This window comes from Apostichopus japonicus, chromosome 12 (genome assembly GCF_037975245.1).
Source record: "Apostichopus japonicus isolate 1M-3 chromosome 12, ASM3797524v1, whole genome shotgun sequence".
In the NCBI taxonomy this organism is placed as follows: Eukaryota; Metazoa; Echinodermata; class Holothuroidea; order Aspidochirotida; family Stichopodidae; genus Apostichopus; species Apostichopus japonicus.
Genome location: NC_092572.1, coordinates 29,457,700 through 29,479,973, shown reverse-complemented (window position 1 = coordinate 29,479,973; position 22,274 = coordinate 29,457,700). Strand labels below are relative to the sequence as shown.

Sequence of the window (22,274 nt, the reverse complement as noted above, 5' to 3'; positions counted from 1 at the left end):
TCCTTTTAGTTCTTTTAGACTTATCATCAGCTTTTGATACAGTTAATCATTCCATTTTGTTAGAAAGACTGCAGTCAAAGTATCGATTAGGTGGTACTGTTCTATCCTGGTTCAATTCTTATATTACTGAGCGTTATCAACAGGTGAAAATTGAAGATGTTCTCTCGTCTCCTCGTCCATTAGTTACTGGTGTTCCACAGGGCTCTGTACTTGGACCTGTTCTTTTTTCTTCATACCTTGCAGAGTTGAGTGATATTATTCGGCACCATGGTGTTCATTTCCATCATTATGCGGATGATACTCAATTACTTCTTGCTTTCGATAAGGATGATGTGCCAAATGCTTTTCATAAAATGGAAACCTGTATAAGTGCTGTAAACACTTGGCTTACAACTAATCAGTTGAAACTAAACTGTGATAAAACAGAGTATATTGTTTTTTGATCACGTTTCTCTGAAGTTACACCTAATTTTCCACCACTTACTGTTGGTAGAGACTCTATTAATATCTCCTCAACTGTTAGAAACCTTGGTGCATATTTTGACCAGACCATGTCACTTGAAAATCACGTTACTAATCTCTGTCGTTCTGCAAATTGGCAACTGAGGAAAATCAGTTTGATGAGGAATTACCTCGATAATAAGACTTGCGAGATACTGGTCCATGCATTTGTGACATCAAAGCTTGATTTTCTAAATTCACTTTTATTTGGCCTTCCTGATTCGGCCATCAAGAAACTCCAAAAGATCCAAAACACCGCTGCCCGTATTGTGAAAAGGAAAGGAAGAAAGTCCCGCACCACCCCACTTCTGAAGGAACTTCATTGGCTCCCTATCAGCTACAGAATCCAGTATAAAATACTTCTTCTCACCTTCTGTGCTCATCATCTTGAACGGCCTGTGTACCTGTCACAACTTCTCTTGCCATATACTCCAACTCGCACACTTCGTTCCTCCAACAAACTGTATTTAACTCTTCCAAAACCACGATTGAAGAACTATGGTTACAGAAGCATCCAATACTCTGGGTCTTATCTCTGGAACAAGTTACCAGATCACATTCGAACATGCTATAAACTTTCTACTTTCAAAAGTCTACTTAAGACCCATTTTTTCACTTGTTCTTTTGTAAATTAATTTACCTTCTTTGTAAAGTGCTTTGAGCAGTAACTTTTGTTTACTGATTTGGCGCTATATAAGTCTCATTTATTATAATTATTATTATTGCACAGGGCGGTCCACTCTGCCCTTTGAAACAATTTTCAATACCCAGCCCCTCTGTCATCCGCCTGTGGACTTCCCTACTTGCCAACTCCGTAGTGCATGCCTCCTTGTTTTGACCTTGTAGCAATCCCAACAACCAACTCCTCAAAAAATCCCTGTATCAACAGTGTGCATCTCTCTCTTAATTCCACACAGTTCTGTACTACTGCATGTACATTGGCCTGTTCAAACTACAGAGTTTCAACTACACATGGGCAAATCCTCAAAACCTGACGGTACACTTACCTTGAGCACTTTGCAGTGTTTGAAAACAACCAGCTCCACAAACATTTTACGCATTGTCGATTAAAAACAATCAAACTTCAATGGATACTTTTGACGATGCACATAGTACAGTAGCTTACACACGAACATTGCACCCAAAAATTGACTAAAGCATGTGGTCTAAGGGACCGCGAAAACAACAAACACGCTATTGTTGGTATGAAAGCACATTTTATATAAGCAACACTCAATGCTGAGAGAACAAACAAATCGTTGGCAGTATCAGAGATATAGCCTTCCACAAAATTCATAGATTGTCTCAATTCATACCATTTGTTGATCAAAACATTAGAATATTACCGCGATATTCTCTGAAACAAGTGCATCTTCGTACCATGAGCGCTTGTTGTCGAAACGTAGTACTGTATGTGACAACAAGGCCTAACTTTGTGATATTTGGGTGTACACATATGATAGCATTGGAAGAAATTTTGGCTCTTTAGAGAAAGAAATGTGGATTTTGAGAAAAGAAAAGAAAGCTTTTCATTCAAAAATGTATTCTTTTTATGTTTCGCATAGGCCTAGTTGTAAGTGTGTGTACTTGTTTTTGTTTAACTCTAAGAAAAAGGTGTAATTTTACGATTTTGCGTCTCTGGTAAAAACATTGCGTTCTGGAGGCAGAATCCTGCATTGGTAACAATGCTGGTAGGAATTAACATTTATGGTGTGATAATTATTGTAGCCTGATTAGTTCTGAAAGGAGTCAGCATTGATACAGTGTTCAAGTTTAAGACATTCAGTATGAGATTAATTTAGGAGTGCCAAAATAGTTCATGTATTGAAAAGTAAAATCGACCCATCCTACGTAGAAGAAGGGGCGCTACATAAGCCAGAAACGAGTCCTGCCCCCATTTTCTTGACCCCATCGACAATTCCTGGTGGTGGGCTCCGGTGCGTGAGTTAAGCTGCCTGCGTACACAATGGCTAAAAAAGTGACGTGACAGCAAGTAAATTTGCTGTGATCACCTCTCTATGTACCAAAGAATACATGCTATGAAGACTGATATATACAAATAAGACTTTGAAAAGTAACATAAACAAATATTTTCAATCCGAGACAGGTGAGCACCAAACACACCTTGGTGGCAATTGCTACATACCATAAAATGACACAAATTTCTCATGCAGGTTGTTACTTTTTTCATTTTAAGTTACCCCAAACATAAGGTAAGATGTACCTTGAGCATGGTCTCTGCTGAATACCAGAGGTTTGCATTCAACAAGGTTCTTCAACTTGAGACAGTGAGGCAGGGTAAGCTTTGCAGGATGATGCAACTTTAAGTTATCTGGAAGCAGTTCCACTACCACTGTTGAGTTACTGGCAAATGATGATGTAGACTCTTCTTGGATATAGTTTGAAATGATTTTCATCTTGATCAAGCATTTCCCGTCAATAGCACCAGGAGGAATATCAAGTCTAACACCAGTCCCTGGTATCTCCAGAATAATACCATCTTTGTCAACCATGGCTTGTACACTAAGAGCCGTTTCCACATAAGAATCTTATGATAATAATACAAAGAGAGAAATATGTTATGTAAACAACGGGCAGATTAGGACTTAAAAATCCCCAACTCAATCAATGCTTAGTTTATAGCTAATACATCTGCCAGTGCTCTCCCATAGTACAATCCCCTCATTGGAGTCAAAGAACACTGTGGTCTTAATTCTGTTTGCTGTTCCTAGCTCCATGTCCTTTGCTCCGTGGTCCATTGCTCAAGGTCAGTACTATTTGACCCTGCTTAGCAACAATATGTTTCCTGTGAGCTGCTCCATATCCCATATTGGAAGCAGTTACTTCAAAACGCAAAGGTGATAAACATGTGTGTTTAGGTTTAGGTTTTTCAGTCATCATGTACAGGAGAGATTCACATTATCTATGAGCAGGACTTCAGATATTGTATTTTCAGAAATCGCCCTGCATCAGATGCTGAAATACTTGGTCATTCTGACGACACACTATAATATCTGTGAAATTGTGAACAATACCATTTAAATAAAATACAGTGCTTCATGTATAAGCAGTCTCAGTTCCTGTCTCTGTGAATCTCAATAAACTGATACAGCTAAAAACATTCTCATCTCGTATAGACCTCTACTTAGATCATGATATCAATGTACACATTCCCAACATATCTTACAAATAGGCAGTTAGCTGTGTATCATTTTTTTATATTAACTTTAGGATTCTAACACATGATGAGTTCATTCACCAAACTTAGATCATAAAAAGTTTAGTATGATTAACATTTCACATATACTCTTCTTATCTTTGTACCACAAAACGATGTAAACAAGAGCCCAAGGGCACTGTGGTTCCTTGCGTAGGGGTATATGACAATACACATAATATTATCAAGCAAGATTAGGCTCAACTAGTCCAAGTAATTGTGGTCCTACATGTACCCATAAAGTAACCAACACTATAGCCAACACTTTTGTGATCAGATTTTTCATCAAATGGCACTTTAGAGATCTGAATATGGCGTCGAAAATGTAAGAAATATAAGGTCACCTACAAGCGGGTCAACAGTTATGATAACATTGGTGACCTCAGATGACATGACCGTTAAGTTTGAAAATGTTCCACCACCCCATTCACAACTTGTCCCAAAATATCAACTATGTCACACCTTGGCATTGGGAGTTAATTGCATTAAATGTCTAAAAATTAACTTTGAATTTGTATACATAACTTCACACACAAAGGTAACCCGGGGGTCAACCAATTGACATTTTTGATCGGTGAGACCTAAATAGAGCATCAAAACTGTAAAGATTCAAACATTTTTCTTTGCCCATTTTCTCCCCCCAAAATACTATTTTTTGACATTGACCTTTGGTGACCTCGGATCACATGACCGTTAACTTTGAAAACATTCCCCTATACCATTTGCAACTTGTCCTAAAATATCAACCGTGTCACACCTTGCCACTGGGAGTTATTGCACTAAATGTCTGAAAATTAACTTTGACCTAATATAACTTCAGACACAAAGGTCACCTGGGGTCAACCCATTGACATTTTTGATCGGTGAGACGTGAATATAGCATCAATACTATAAAACCGTGTCACACCTTGGCACTTGGAGTTCTTGCATTAAATGTCTGAAAATTAACTTTGACCTTGTATAACTTAACACACAAAGTTCACCCAGGTGTCAACCCATTGACATTTTTGATCGGAAGGTACCTTTGATATCCAAATCTAGCATCAAAACCAAACATTTTCTTTTTTGCCCGTTTCCTCCCAAAATAAGCACATTTTATCTAATGTGACCTTTGACCTTGGTTTCAGATGTAGTTTTGTCTCCTGATTCCAAAAACAATACGACAAATCTGTACAGCCATCCGAACTCCAAACGAAAACTTTGACCCAATATAACTTCACACACAAAGGTCACACGGGGTAAACCTATCGACATTTATGATCAGAAGGGTCTTTGACATCTGAAAATAGCATCGAAATTGTAAAAATCCCCAAAATACGTGAAGGTCACAGAGGTCAAATTGAGGTCAAGGGTCACCCAGATGCGGGTCGACAATTGGATTACATTGAAGTAACTCCCAACCCTAATGGACATTTCGTTCTCAAGTTATCGCAAAAATACTAGTTTTTTATCATTAATTGACCTTTGTTGACCTTCGATCACATTACCCTTAAGTTTGGAAACGATCCCTTACCCCATTCACAACTACTCCCAAAATATCAACCATGTCGGACCCTGTCAATGGGAGTTATTGCTGTTTTTAATATATTGGTTTTTGGCATCTTACTGACCTTTGGTGACCTTTGCGGTCACCAAAAACAATAGGCATCTTCCTCTCACTATGGGCCACCCACCCACCAAATATGGTAATGATTGGTCGTTCCCTTGTTGAGTTATCGTGCACACAAGCTAAAGCGTCACACACACACATACACACACACGCAAACCTGAATACATAGGTTCCTTTGCTTTTAGCAAGGAACCAAAAATTTATAAGCAACATTTATGGCAAATTCTTGATAGATTTCATTTCTACTGTAGTGATGTCCCTATTGATAGTTACTTTCTATAAACTTGTAGGAGCTTGTGAGACACCCTTCAAAGATGGACACACCATTATACAAATAGTGAGACCAAATGAATATCTCACAATACTGCCAAATATCTCATTTGCATATAAATGTTTACATGATTGTTGTTGCAATGAACAAAATAATCTCACACCTCTTTCAATGCATTGTTGACAGAGGTCATGTATAAGGAGAACTTAATTGATATTTATTTTGTTTCAAACATATCAACGTTATATAACATAGTCAGAAAATTAAAGGTATGCATGACATAACACAGGTTGTAGACTGAATCATAATAATGCTCCTTTCAAGGGGAATAACCTGCATATGGGTTTGCATGTTTTATGCAGTTCTAACATAGCGTTATAAGAAGTAAACATAAGACTCCTTTACAACTTAATGTTCTTTACAGCTGCTTGCTAACTAAAAATCTGCAGATTATACCTCCATTCAAAATTGCTTCTAGACTTACATAAGTTGTTTTTGCACAATAAGTAGGTTTTTCATAAGTTATGTCAATTGTTCTTACTATGCTAATATCCTTTTCATATTGTATTTGGCTATAGAATGTACACCTGTATAGTGTAAATACAAACCAAGAAATACATAATCCTCCTTACTGATCTCATGTTTTGTTGTATTCGACTTACCTGAAGTTTTACCACATTGTTCCCTATTAAGAAGATAATCAGACAGGTCCTTACGATCAGTTGCTTTTAGAGCGTCTCTCGGTGTTTTGTTTGTTGCTTTCATCCCACGTTTCTGTTTCCATAAGATAAGATAAGACAAGATAAGATTCACTTTATTAAACCCGCTTCGGGTAATTAAATGCTTGTTGTACAGAATAAGATGGATATAACATTAAAATACAACAGGAAATTGACTCACGTAAAACAATAAGACAATAAAATTACAAAGTCCAACAATGGCAAGACTAAGTATGACAAAAACAGTGAAGGTGTTACCATAGGGCAAGAACACTAGCGATTGTAATTTTGATTATGGATTCTGATGCACTGTGGGACGAATGAGGAGAGGTGACGATTAGTTTTGGCTGTCGGAAGCCTCATCCTCCCGCTCCGAGGAATCACTGCATTCTGAAATTTTCCATGCAGTGGGTGGTCAGCATCATCCAAAATCATGTCTAATTTCTGTTGGAGTAGATGGGTATAACTTGATGAGTAAGAGGGTTGGCTGTTGCCAATTATGCGGCCCGCCTGACGGATTAAAGAGTCTATACGGTTCTGATCTTCCTTTCTCGCATTCCTGCCCCAAGAAATCAAATTGTATTTCCATACCCCACAAATGGTGGAAGTATAAAACATAGTCAGAATACGTTCATCAATTTGAAAAGTTTTCATTTTACGCAGGCAGTGCATTCTAGAGTTAAGTTTCTTCAGTGTGGCATCAACATGTCTAGCAACATCAACATAGTAGCAACATGTGGGACACCACTTCTTTTTGTCCCCGTCTTTTGTTATCTGCCTCTCTTTTGTCAAGCTCTGTCTCATCAAGCTTCAGATTTCTTCCCACATCCTGCCATTCTTTGAAAAAATACCCAGGTGACAAGTCCTTGAAATAACCAGAAACCAAAAATGTTTCATCGTTCTGATGCTATTTCACGATGCCAATTGAAATTGAGCTAATCCAAATAAGAACCTCAGTAGACGGTCAAAAACTAGAACACTAATGAGGCAAATGCTCATATCATATACTTTTAATGAAATTGAATTGTGTACTTGACAGTTTAAGGGGCTAATGTATTGGTTTAATTCTGCCCAACCCATTCATTAATATGCTTGACTAAAGCTATCATTATCCATGAAAACAGCAGCAATTTTGTGTGAAAAGTGTGACTTTGACACAAACAGACACATAATAGACACAGCATTGCCGCACATTTGTCACGTAGGTGTTTACTGGAAAAAGAGTGGAAACTCAGAAGAAGGGTTGACACAGGAATCTGTAAAAATGCAGAAACTGTTGCAGAATCTCAAAACTACCGATGTGCTTGTAGAATATGTTTGTTTAGAGTTAGAGTATCAGTTTAGACAGGTATTTCAGGTGGAAGTTATTTAATCCATCTTGGTTGACAGACGTTTTCCACACAGAGCATATGTTGCAAAATTAATTACACATATCCCAGATTCAGGTGGGGACAAACTTGGGAAGTCATATAATTAAAGCTTATCCCAACAAACCGAACTAAGTTCCTCGCATAACTGTGAAACATGCTATGATTCCATTATTGTGTTATATGTTTTGTGGGACAACAAACTAAAGCAGCATTCTTCTTTTCAAGACTACAATCCAAGCTGTCTAGGCCGTTGCAGTTCCATGGTAAAATCAAACCTTTAATGCCAGGTACGGAATACATTAGTCATTTACAAGCTACCAATACCACTGTCACATTAGCACAGTCTGTTACATTATTGTTCAGTTAAGTATGTCAGTGGCTCCTGCAGCACTACATGTGGTAATTGATAATACGTCAGATGCACAACATCCTTCTTTACACCTTAAATACTATGCTAAGATCAGCAACCATGTAAGGTACTTACTGCAAGATTAAAGTTGTCAATTAGGTGTAACCTTATGCGTGTGATTCAGACATCAAAATATGGCAAAATGCCTCAAAATTGGTTTCTGAAATGATTTTTGGCTACAAATATGAATAGCTTTTTCAAACAATTTCATGTACTATCTACTGATAAACTTTCAACATAGTTTTCCAATCTGGTAGCAGAAGCACAAAAATATGTTGCCAGTAAGCATCACAATATTTCAAGAATTGAGATAAAAAGTAACATAAAATCCCGTCTTCCATTTGCATAATTGATTTCATTCCAACAATTTAATATTAAACACATACAAATAAACACTTACTAATGATACAAACATGCCAAATATGAAAGATAACAAACATGTACGTGGCAATGTAATATGTTTACAATATGCCTCACCTACTAATTAATATGCTATGATATTACTTCTTAAAACAATAGGTAGCATATAGGGCAACTATATATGTATACTTTTTGATAATGTGTGGGATGTTTTTATTCTTAAATTGGGAACAACACGCAAACCGAATTTAGCAATTATAACTTTCAGTATTGTCTAAATGTTGGTCTGTATAATCACGTAGTTAAACAAGAGCCCAAGTGCACTGTGGTTCCTTGCATAGGGGTATATGACAATACACATCATATTACCAAGCAAGATTAGACTCAAATATCCAAGTAATTGTGGTCCCACATGTACCCATAAAGTAGCCAACACTTTTGTGATCACAAATTGTGATCGGATTTTTGATCGGAAGGCACTTTTGAGATCTGAATATGGCGTCGAAAATGTAAGAAATATATGGTCACCTACAAGCGGGTCAACAGATATGATAACATTGGTGACCTCAAATGACATGACCGTTAAGTTTGAAAATTTGCCACCACCCCATTCAAAACTTGTCCCAAAATATCAACCATGTCACACCTTGGCATTGGGAGTTAATTGCATTATATCTAAAAATTAACTTTGAACTTGTATACATAACTTCACACACAAAGGTCACCTGGGGTCAACCAATTGACATTTTTGATCGGTGAGACGTGAATATAGCATCAAAACTATCAGAATTCAAACATTTTTTCTTTGCCCATTTCCTCCCCCCAAAAAACTATTTTTTTAAAATTAGTTGACCTTTGGTGACCTTGGACCTTATGACCGTTAAGTTTGAAAATATTCCCCTATACCATTCGCAACTTGTCCTAAAATATCAACCGTGTCACTCCTTGGCACTGGGAGTTATTGCACTAAATGTCTGAAAATTAACTTTGACATTGTATAACTTCACACACAAAGCTCACCCGGGTGTCAACCAATTGAAATTTATGATCAAAAGGTACCTTTGACATCTGAAAATAGCATCGAAACTGTAAAAATCCTCAAAAAACTTCAAGGTCACCATAGGTCAAATTGAGGTCAAGGGTCACCCAGATGCGGGTCGACAATTGGATTACATTGAAGCAACTCTCAACCCTAACGGACAATTTGTTCTCAAGTTATGGCAAAAATACTAGTTTTTTAACATTAATTGACCTTTGGTGACCTTGGATCACATGAATGTTAAGTTTCAAAAAGTTCCACTAACCAGTTCACAACTTGTCCCAAAATATCAACCTTGTCGCACATTGGCACTGGGAGTTATTGCAGTTTTAATATTTTGGGTTTTTGGCCTCTAACTGACCTTTGGTGACCTTCACAGGCACCAAAAACAATAGGGCACACCTCACTATGGCGGATCTATATACCAAGTTTGAGTTAAGTCCAACTTTGCCTTGTTGAGTTACAGTGTACCCAAGCAAGTGTCACAGACGCACACACAGACGCACACGCCAACCTGACTACATAGGTTCCTTTTGTTAAAAGCAAGGAACCAAAAAGGAAGTTATCAGTCACAGCTTTTTCAATTTAGGAACCAGTCTGTATCAGTCAGAAATCACAGACTTAGAGATATATTGGTCAAAAGTCATGAATCATACTTGGAAGTTCTCACTCACTAATACTTACCTGCAAAGTTTCATCTGTTACTTCTTCGCTATCTTTTGTCATTGCTTCAGCTCCTGCTGGGTTCCCTTCAGCTTCTCCTCTAATTGCTCGATGGGATGGCAAAGAAGGATCCTGTGAGAAAGAAATGGAAGAGGAGATAGTTGAGAACCAGAAAGCTCATATGATTCATATCTAGGGCGAATGTTTAAGCTGGTTGATGGAACTTTATTTTTGTATAGTATGTCACTGATTCTGTAGTCATTATGCAATGTAAAGGAATTTTCAAGCATAATTTTGTATTACTATGTAGATTCATTACACAGAAATCAACTAATCCTGGGCGTGGTTTCTTAATAGAATGGCAAACAGAATTTCATTAATTACACAGTTTGTTATTAATAATGAAATCACAATCACCTTTGATGATGCTTGCCCTGATTTTTCTTTTACCCACAAGAGTGTAATGGTACGCAACTGAAGTCTAGCTTACAAAGACAGGCAGGCTTATGTGTGCATAAAAGCTCCTGAGTTGCAGTGAAATGTTAACTATTTTTGAGACAGTTATTCCCATACTTAGTGTGAACATTATTTTGTATCACTAACTGTTAACATTTAATATTAAACCAGTATAAGTAGGTGGTAATGTGAAATTTGTCGTTATCTGTTGGAAAAATGGACTCACTGAGACACACTCATTCAGAGACCTCACAACAGTGACAAAACAGCAGTTGACATTAACCACTTGAATGTGTACCTCAGTCATTATTGTCATTTTAAACTATATATATCAAATTGAAGGGCGAAGTTATTAGCCAAATCAGACGTATAAACGTGCGTACACATGCTAGTTTGCTTCCTCATTAAATGTTTACGAACAAGCTGTGTAATAGACACACATATCAACATGCATTCTAATATTATTTGGGCATTTTCTTCGCCCAATTGAGGTACTGTAAAACATCAATTCTTCCATGAATTCATCACACAATTATGGGGATATTCAGAGGACAAACAATGTGAAACTTTATCTATCTAAAAACATATTCTAAAATGTTGGCAAAATATCTCGTCTGAAAATCATGCCCCTCACTTGAGATATGGTTGAGTATGTCATCTATTTTGACCAGCTAACCTAATGTCATCATGCCAGATTTTCTGCAAAAGCTTTGCATTTTGCATTATCTAATCTTGTTGATTTATCCTTGAAATGTGATACCGTTGTGATGTTTGCTTAGCAGTCTTCTGTGGGTTTATTATTTTCCCAGAAGGCAGCTCTGTTAATAATTTATTTAAGTATTTTAAGTCAAACAAATCATTTACAGCTCAATTATCATAATAACATCATTCGCTCTGCTGTTTCCAGATGAATCACAAATTATCATCACATTTGAAAATTCATATCCTCGTCATCAAAAATGCTATGAGGATGCTTTGTCCTGAAGATGAAGGACTTTTCTAGCACTTGTTTTGCAAGTTCAGCCACCAAAATACATGTTTAATCAATACAGGAAAATTGTTATTAACTAGACATGTTAGGTGTAGGACAGTTATAGGAAATGGTTAACATAGGGAGTAATACAGCTGGAAAGTGTGGTACAAATATATAATGATGGTGTAACTACAAACATCACATCGGTTGACACCACATATCAAAGACATTTCCACCATCTGGAAGATTAAGATTTGAGATTTCACTGACTGGTAGCTTGTGTACATTTGGAACTTTATACTAGTCCTATGATGTTACTTTACTCCTCTTGATGTATTTGCATTGAAATACTTTGATGATTAATTTTTGTTGATTTCTTATTGATCATTTACAAAATTAAAAACACTTGGAAGTCTTTACATTACATTCTGTCACTGTTCTCCATTTGGCTATAACTTACACAACCCACATAGTTTAACAATACTTTTAGTGTCAGTTACCATAACACTATAATAAACACTGGATGACAACCAACGCCAATACAATGTTTGAAGTGTCACAATTTACAATGAAATGAAAAGTTCTGAAGTTATTTGATCAACTGCTGCTGAGTAAGATATACTTCATGTTTGTAGTATCATCTCCTTTAAACAGCCCATGTAATTGGCTTTATGCTTTTTTTTCCCTCACAATTCTCAAGCTCAAAGCAAAATTGTCATTAACCATGTATCTGATTCTGTCTTCATAGTATATCCATACCATTTCTCTGCATGGCAAGTTTTCAAATTAACGAGGCTTTTTTCTTTAGCAATTTGTTCATTTCATTCAAAAATTGTTTCTGTTATCTTTACTTTTTATTTTTCCAACACTTCAACTCACATGCAAGTTGATGGTCAAACAATGATCATGTTGTTCCACCTTAGCTCATCCATCCCATTTTTCTCACATTCAGGTTAACACACAGAGTAATGCAAGAGGCAGAGCATAGTTATGTTTAAGTGCACCATTGTCTGACAAACCATTAGTCAGCAAGTTTATATTAAACATAAGATGTTACAGACTTATAATTACTTATTTGATTTATAAAAAAAATTCTGAACATTTTTCTTTATTGTGGTTAACTGCATAGTTTATATGCTGCATCCATTTTCATCTTCAGTAATCCTTTCACCTCCTACGTCATTTTATTTCACTGCCCATTGTAATAATTGTACCCCATTCGTTGTCCAGTGTCCAAAACAGCCTTATAAATCTCTGAGTATGTGAAAAATGTCTGTTTGATCTCTTTTCCTCCCTTTTCCTTTACGTCTGCGTCTGAAGATCATTCATATGGTTTAATGTACTTATGATTTAGAAATTATAAGAAAAATTATATCTACAAGGTTCACTACTTATGTGTGATGGTACTATAGAAGATAATTTTGATATGTATATATGATCTTGACAATCCATAAATTCCCAACAGGCCTTATTACATTGTAAAACATTTCAACAGTGAGTCATGATTCTTAACTTACCTTTCCTTTGCTTGGAACATCGCTGCTTTTGTCTTCTTGTTGTTCCACTGTTTTATTTGTTTCGTCTTTTGTTGATGGAGAAAAGTGACATAAAAATTTATATGAATTAACCACAAAAACAGTTATGGAAGACATTATATCATCAACTGTACCAATCTTTCATCATACATGCAATATATCAAACATCATAAGCCAGCCCAACGAAAACACAATCTCAAAGACTAGTTTTGTCCTGACGTTTTCAAATGTTGATTGATCCTGTAGTAAGTTTTCTTTAAGGCCAGCCTCCATAGTTTGCTCCAAGACTGGTCAATAAAGTTACAAATATATTATTGCGCAGTTAGTAAAATGTAATGAAAGGAAAGGGCTTGTAGGACCATCTGTGCAAAGAACGTCAATAACAATACTGAGGATGTAGTACCTTAACTCATCAGCAGAAATCCAGTAATGAGTGAAGAATTAAATATGCATGCCAGCTTAAAGTGTGATTACAGACTATTGTATGTACTTCAGCATTTATTCTAGAGTTACACGGATTGCTTTGACAATAACAAAGAAATCCTCGTTAATTAAACATTTTAAGTTCTTCAATGATTGTTCCTATTAATATCAGAAACTCACCAGAGATTGGTTTCAGTGATGATGAATTTGCTGACATCCTCCCGGGTAATCTAAATTCCATCTAAATGAAGATTTCATCAGACAAGAAAAGACAAAAATACTCATGGTGGAAAATCATGCAAACTTGATAAATACTATATCATGAACCAGAAATCCCAGAGAATTTGCGATGCCTTGTTATATATTTTTTTATTTAATGAGTTTGCTGATGTAGGTCAATTCAACAAAACTTAATCAAGACTAGAAGATCACAAATTTACCATTCCATCAAAATATTTTTATAATCACTTATCACCAAAGGATGTTACAATCTACAACAAAGTAACCCCAAATCCAGACCAAACAGCTTTCAGATGTTGGCTAAAAAGTCAGATGGATGTTTTATAATAAGGGATATTTTCCTGTTTAGCTTTAGAATACATTTGATCCATCGTAAGCCCTTTAACAACTGTTATTAAGGAAGGAAGCTCATGGCATTATATTATTCATTGTGAAATATTTTGATATTTTACAACTTTCCTTTAAAGAAAACTTCTACCATATACCCCAAATGATTAGGTAAAATACTGCAGACAGCAAAGATAACATGTGTGACAAGACATAGGTTGTGAAAGTCCCCCAATACAAGAGCATCAATTTTCTGATATATATTTCATCTTCTGACTACTGTACACAGTGTTCCAAATTATTTGAGACCTATGTACAATATTGTACCTCATCACAAAATGAGTGGCAACCAAGAAGTCACTATCAAGGAGTATAAACATACTAAGTATGACACTAATCAAGAGTAGTTTGCAAGCTAACCCTGGCTGAAGATCATACTGCATGTACTTAAGCTGATCTGTGACAGCCACCTAAAACAGCCAAGAGATTCCACTACATATAGGGAAGTCAAATCAGAATATGTTTCACATCTTCACTGAGACCTGACCTTTAGAATGTTTGTATGGACTGACTTCTGAAAACCTTAAATGATTTTTCACCAATACCAAATTGCAGAGCAATTTTACTTATCATTTGGGTAATGTACCATGCATATATTATCTCTTTTAAAGGTAAAGTTCTCAAGATACAGTACTTTTGATATTTTGCCATTTGGTCCTCAGCTGACCCCAAATGACCTTTGACCTCCACCAAAATAATAGGGTTCTTGTACTCACAAGATGAAATATACATGCTAAATATGGTCACATCTTCACTGAGACCTGACCTTTAGAATGTTTGTATGGACTGACTTCTGAAAACCTTAAATGATTTTTCACCAATACCAACTTGCAGAGCAATTTTACTTATCATTTGGGTAATGTACCATGCATATGTTATCTCTTTTAAAGGTAAAGTTCTCAAGATACAGTACTTTTGATATTTTGCCATTTGGTCCTCAGCTGACCCCAAATGACCTTTGACCTCCGCCAAAATGATAGGGTTTTTGTACTCACAAGATGAAAGATACATGCTAAATATGTTTCACATCTTCACTGAGACCTGACATTTAGAATGTTTGTATGGACTGACTTCTGAAAACCTTAAATGATTTTTCACCAATACCAAATTGCAGAGCAATTTTACTTATCATTTGGGTGATGTACCATGCATATGTTATCTCTTTTAAAGGTAAAGTTCTCAAGATACAGTACTTTTGATATTTTGCCATTTGGTCCTCAGCTGACCCCAAATGACCTTTGACCTCCACCAAAATAATAGGGTTCTTGTACTCACAAGATGAAAGATACATGCTAAATATGTTTCACATCTTCACTGAGACCTGACATTTAGAATGTTTGTATGGACTGACTTCTGAAAACCTTAAATGATTTTTCACCAATACCAAATTGCAGAGCAATTTTACTTATCATTTGGGTAATGTACCATGCATATGTTATCTCTTTTAAAGGTAAAGTTCTCAAGATACAGTACTTTTGATATTTTGCCATTTGGTCCTCAGCTGACCCCAAATGACCTTTGACCTCCACCAAAATAATAGGGTTCTTGTACTCACAAGATGAAAGATGCATGCTTAATATGAGAGCTAATAAAGTTTCCTATCTGGAGATATTGTGTTTGCAAGGATTTCACATTTTGACCCTGATGACCTTAAATGAATTGTGACCAACTCCAAATTATCTAAAAATGTTACACAACAAGCAGATATCCTACCACGCATACCAAACCTCCTTCGTTGTTCAGGTTCTGCAGAATTGAGTTTTTCACATTTTGCCCTCTGCTAACCCCAAATGACATTTGTTCTCCACTAAAAACAATACAGTTTTGTACTAATTATGGGGAAGATACATGCACAATATGAGAACTGTAGAAGTTACCTATCTTGAAAAATCATGTTTACAAGCTAGGGTGTCATATACACACACGCACACAAACAATGCATACACACGCACACGCCAGCACTATTGCAAAAGTTACTGAGCCTTCGGCATCTTAACCAAATGACATTACTTCAAAATTTCTCCCCACTAACTGTGATAGAGGCCTGAACCTTGACGGGAGGGGCAGAGGCAAAGGATTCTATAATGGAAGGGGATGCTGCCTGGCATAGCATACAGATATCTCACAGCTTATTGTATATCAAGACAATGCAGAAATGTCCTAAATGCAGCAAATAACTGAATCTTTGATGCAGGATATAATGTAGAATCCCTAAAGAAATCAACTTATCATGTTAGTGAAATAAAATTTTCATTCTCGCTCTAGTACTAGATGATATAATTAGACAGTAGGAGACCAAATACAGTGTAATATACACGAGTCAGAGCACAATAACATAGTTTGAAAAAGGCGTTCAAGGTGTTTGCCAATGGGAGACTTGCTTACTTGCATAAATGCTAGGTAAGTAACCAAAATTAAGCCAATTCATTCTTCCATGTTGAATTGCTATATGCAAGTCATAGCACAAGAAAGTTAATTATTCTTGATAAGAGTGTGAACTTGGGAAGAGGTGATTATAGAAATCGGCAGAGTAGAAAAGAACTTGTTTTCTAGGACAAGGCAATATCCAGAATAGCAGAAATATTGATTTAAGTCAGTATGTGGGATTTTAGTTTGTAATGCAGGTGTGCAAGAGGGAAAGGAAGTTCTGGTGAGGGGGGGAAGGGGGGGGGGTTGGGCGGGAGACATGCCCAGTCTATCAATTGCATAATTGCATTGTGCATTTCCAACGAAGTGGAATAATTATGGGATGGAATGAATAGTGTATGATGGTAGGCGACAATATTAAGGGAAATACTGAAGCGAAGTTTGTAATAGTAAGGAGAGAAGAGAGGACTGATTAAGTTTGAGATGGTTGGGCACGAGATGATAATTATCTTCTTATACTAACCTCACCAGTATTAGATTACCCGTACTAAATAAACTGAAAGTTAAGTTAACACTGAAGCTATTTCCCTATTGAGTTTTTATACTATAATTGGAAGTTTAGTAAACACCTGGAACTGTTTTATACATGGAGATTTCATATTTAATAAAAGTTTACTAATCAACCGAAGCTGTACCCATGGAGGCAGACCTTTATCTTATCCTGCGCTAATATCTGGCAACCCCATTAATTGTTGAACCGCCCGTTGTGCTCATTTTCTGTTGTGATGGAATTGTAAATCCCCATTTAAATTATACGTCCTTGTTTGGCCCGTTAGAGAATGATACACCCCAAGAGGTTATTTTCCCTGAGTTAAAGCCATTCAGAGAGCAACCATACCCCAGAGACATCCCCAACTAAGTGAACCACCCTAGAAAGTTTCCCAAGGATACAATTTCATTTTCAAAGGTATATGGTTGACCCGCGCCACAATTGTCTTTTTATTTCGTTGGGACTGTTAAGCAGTTTGTTTCCAATAAGTTCAGTGGATTCCGTATAGCTCTGGGCAGATCTGTAAGTAACACCCATTTGTATCATTTTACACTTTTCTTTAAGTTAAAGTGACCCCATTGTTTTTAGTACAAGATCCATGTGCATAGTAAACCCATTATTTTGCCTGCAAATGTTGATTTTTGTGTTCCGCCTTTTTAGGTTGTCCCTATGATGACAGATTTAACCGGCCCTACCCTCATGGGAAGGTGCCACTTTTAATTTCCCTAACCTAAAAATATATTTATGCCTGGTCATTGCTTTTTTGGCCGGCTATATATGCACAAGACAATGGTTGAAACTGTGTAAAGTTCTGATTAGTACTTAATTTATTGCATGTAATCTCCAAAAGTTGACTTATGATCAAACATTGTGCCGGTTGTATCCTTCTTGTGCACCAGTTGCAAACATGTGTGTCAGCTGTAAACATTGCAAATTACATGCATTGCATTGCATTACGGAACATGTCAAAAGTGGGTCCTCATGATTGTTAACTTACGTTTCTTTTGCTTGGAACATCGTTGCTTTTGTCTTCTTGTTGTTCCACTGTTGTATTTGTTGCTTCTTTTGTTGATGGAGAAAAAGTGACATAAACATTTATATGAATTAACCACAAGGAAGTTATGATAGACATTATTTCATCAACTGAACCAATCTTTTATCATTTATGCAATATATGAAACATAAACCAGCCCAACAACAAAATAGTCTCATAAGATTAGTTTTGTCCTAACATTTTCAAAAGTTGACTAATCCTTTAAGTGAGAATACTTAAGTGTACTTTTAAGTGAGAATACTTTAAGTGAGAATACTGAAGACCAGCCTCCATAGTTTTTTCAATGGCTGGTCAATAAGGAATGACTGTACATTTTTGAGCAGTTAGTAACATTTATTGAAAGGACACATCTTGTAGGACAAAGAATATCAATATTAAGGCCCAGTCACATCTAACCGGATTGCACGAACGGACAAGAGTACGTGCGAAAAACAGTCATCCGGTTTACTTCCGTTGGCAAAAGTTGTTGCGCATGCATCTGGGGGTTGCAACGTACCGGACGTTCAACGGTGAAAACGGATCACAACCGTACAAGGGACGGACAGCAACGGACGAACAACGGACGAACAACGGAATTACAACGAACGAACTAACGAACACCAAAGGATAGTAACGAATTTACAACGGACAATTAACGGATAAAGAACATACAAAACGTAGGAGTACCGGAAAGTAACAGACATACCGGACTAGCAACGGAGAAGAAACGGTCTAAAACCTGGGCCTCCGGAGTGCCTCAAAATCAGGGGGCGTCCTCATGAAGTTGATGAAAGATTTTGGTCTTCCATTCGCAGCTCCTGCATTAGTTGGTCATAAAGACTAACTGCCGTCTTCTCTGTGGACCTAGCCAGGCCCTAGACCAGCATTAACGCAGAACACGTCGCTTCCTTCTCTTCTTGACTTGTTCATTGCTCTTGATGTTGGCTTCAATGATAAGCATCTGTGCTTGTCAAGCTGGCACTGTGGTCTGAAGCTTTCTAAAGGGTCCATGATGTAGGTGTTGACGGTAGAGGTTATAGGAGCAGAATGAGGCGTGGGACGCTTGGAGTGGACAAGGTGGAGGTACACTGCATCTCCTTTCTATGTCCGTCTGTTATACTTTCCTGGCCTGAGTTCTTCCGTTTCTTCCGTGTAACGTCCGTTACCTATTTGTTCATTGTCAGTTCTATTCCTTTGCACTTCCGTTATTTCTACGTTAGCGTCCGTCGAATATACGGTATTGGTACTGTACTTCTACGTTTCATCCGTTCTTTGTCCGTTAATGATCCGGTGAGCAATAGCAATAACCAGAGACGAACGGAGAAATACAGTATGCCAAATGCATACAGAACGAACAAAACGCATGAGAAACTGATAAAACGGAAGCTTAACGGATTAGTAACGAATAAATAACGAGAGACATTTTTCAGTGGATGTCTGTTCCAAGTTTTGTGCATTTCAAAATCGACATCGGACAAACCGGACCCTGCCGGTAATGAAACGTAGACAGACGGAAGAGAACCACAGACCAAACAAATACTAACGTACATCAACGGCGTGCCATTTTTTGTCTTCGTTCCCTCTCCATTGTTGCAATCCGGTGAGATGTGACTGGGCTTTTAAACAATACTGATATGAAGAACCTTCATTTATCAGTGGCTGTTCCACTGTGTCCTTGATACTATGCAACCATATTGACACCATTATTTCAGTATTTGTTTCTTTAACCTGACGTTAACACTAGTTACTACATACTGAGTGTAGTAGCTTGTCATTAGCTACCACTGTGAATCTTACTGCAAAGACTGGTAAGCCTATCGTTATGCTATGATGGCATTCAAGTCCTACTAACTAAGGATTAATAATTCTTTTGCACAGTATAATTTGACTTTCTGAATGTATTAAAAGTTTGTGTTGTCACAATAATGCAGGAAGTATCGATCACAGGTTGCGCCGTGCATAAGTGCTATCTATATACATATTAGCATGAATTGTGAAAGTTAGGGCTAATATGATTATTGGTTTTTAATATTAGGGAACACAAAAATGGCTTTCATAAGAAAATTGCCAACAATCTGAGGTAAAAGGAAATAGCACTTTATGGAAAGAAGTGAATGCCACAGACTCGTCAGATAGTCTCCATAAAGCTCTATTCATACATGATGTGGTCATTATGAATCTCTTGGAGAACAACAGTTCAACAGATGTTGAACAGTTCAACAGCAACAGTTCAACAGCTAAAAACTTCAGTTTTCATGTTGATGTTCTATTTATCATGAACATTCAGCACTAACCTGTTCCAATCAGAGATCCCTGTTCTTCATGAACTGTTCCTGAAGAGTTGATTTTTCTCTGAAAAACAACAACATCCAATTACAAATCTTAATTTAAGTTGATGTATAAGGAATTTAGGTAAGTATAGCAATTTACAACATTGTATAGACATCTGTAGCTGTCACATACGAGCCTAATAATAATTAAATGAGCACACTTCACCAGTTATACAAATATCAGAATTTAGTAAATATAATGCCAGAGTTAGATAAGACAATCACTTGCAGTTTCAGGAATGAGCCTGCGGTAAAAATCACTGAAATTTGGGGGTGATACTATACTAACGCCCAAGGCGTTAGACAGCACGTAGTGCGACATATTTACAGGTGGGGTGCATGGCCTGCCTTAGGGCCCATGGTGGGGTCAATGGGCAACGCCCCGTTTGGGATCCAGGCGTCAAAGCCCCTGGAAGCTCTGAGAAATTAGAGGTTAAAGACAACAATTTGGTGCCTATTTTATAAAGAATTTAAAATTTATTAAAACACTCAAAGCAAAGTTTTCACACTCAAAATGCCTAGCCTGTCATTTTTACCCTACATGATTCTTTCAATCATGGCAACCCATAATTAAAAGTCACTGTTCATAAAATGTACACAATGGTAAGTTTTAATCTGGAATAATGTTCAGCAGCTACAGCACTACAACTTCCCCTCAGTTGTCCCTGCTCTAATGATGCTAAAATATTTGAAAATCATGGGAAACTTAAGAAAATATCGTGCAATACATGAATGTTGGGACCATTATGAAAATCCAGAGAATAAAAATGGGGTGTAGGCTCCGTTTGCGTATGTTACAGTATGTTAGGATAATAGTTTTTGTCCCTCTGCAGGTTGGATATGCTATGCATCAGTAATGAAAAACATGCTGACGAATGAAATGATACAGTTAACCCTGTTGTTAGAAATTCACAAAAATTGAGAGGTGTAAATCTCGGAGGTAGAAAAGAAATCACGAATTCTGCAAATTCGCGGAAAGAACTCTTGCCTGAGTTTGAAGGCCTTTAACATCCTACATCATTCACCCCTGAATTTATGAGCTGATACCACTTATAACTAAATTGAATAAGATATGACTGAGAGGATGTATCTATAAGGTCCACTTCCTATGTGTGATGTCACTTAAGAAGATAATTTTGATATATTTATTGATCTGGAAAATCCATAAATTCCTGATAAGTCTCATAACACTGTAGAACATCTCAAACTGAGTCATGATTTTAAACATACTTTTACTTTGCATAGAACATTGTTACTTTTGTGTTCTTGTTGTTCCATTGTTTATTTTTCTCATATATTCTTGCACAGTTTAATATGTCGAAATGATATTTATGCATTTTGGCATTGTAATGAGCACTCCTAGTCAGCGCTGCTCTAACATAGTTATGTGTACTCATACTCAGCCCAGTTATATGTACTTATACTCAGACCTGTTCTAGCATAGTTATATGAACTCATACTCAGCCCTGTTCTAGCATAGTTTTGTGTACTCATACTCAGCCCTGTTCTAGCATAGTTATGTGTACCCATACCTGTTCTAGCATAGTTATGTGTACTCATACATGTTCTAGCATAGTTATGTGTACTCATACATGTTCTAGCGTAGTTATGTGTACTCGAACCCAGCCCTGTTCTAGCATAATTTTGTGTACTCATACTCAGCCCTGTTCAAGCATATTTATGTGTACTCATAGAGAGCCCTATTTTAGGATAGTTATGAGTACTCATAGTCAGCCCTCATAGTCACAAAGTATTGGTACTTGGGAGCACTTATTCAAATACGTTATTACCTTGAAGAGCACTCATTCAGTCCACCATAGAT

At 36.9% G+C, this 22,274-nt stretch overlaps 1 protein-coding gene across 27 annotated transcripts in view; it reads right to left on the bottom strand.

Moving 5' to 3' along the window:
• The window catches only part of LOC139977164 (uncharacterized), a 371,700-nt gene that overhangs the window by 82,697 nt on the left and 266,729 nt on the right, over positions 1–22,274 (bottom strand). For 19 of the 27 annotated variants that reach the window (XM_071986361.1, XM_071986354.1, XM_071986364.1 and 16 more), the window contains 3 exons: positions 20,417–20,474; positions 18,087–18,151; positions 13,726–13,786 (listed from right to left, as the gene is read on the bottom strand). The exons of 1 other annotated variant lie outside the window; for it this stretch is intronic. In XM_071986361.1, coding sequence (XP_071842462.1) covers positions 13,726–13,786; positions 18,087–18,151; positions 20,417–20,474 — 184 coding nt within the window. Of the gene's footprint in view, positions 1–2,725; positions 3,050–6,260; positions 6,373–10,179; positions 10,291–13,104; positions 13,170–13,725; positions 13,787–18,086; positions 18,152–20,416; positions 20,475–22,274 lie in introns of all 27 variants that reach the window. 7 more of the 27 variants (XM_071986353.1, XM_071986359.1, XM_071986371.1 and 4 more) reach the window with 6 other exon arrangements.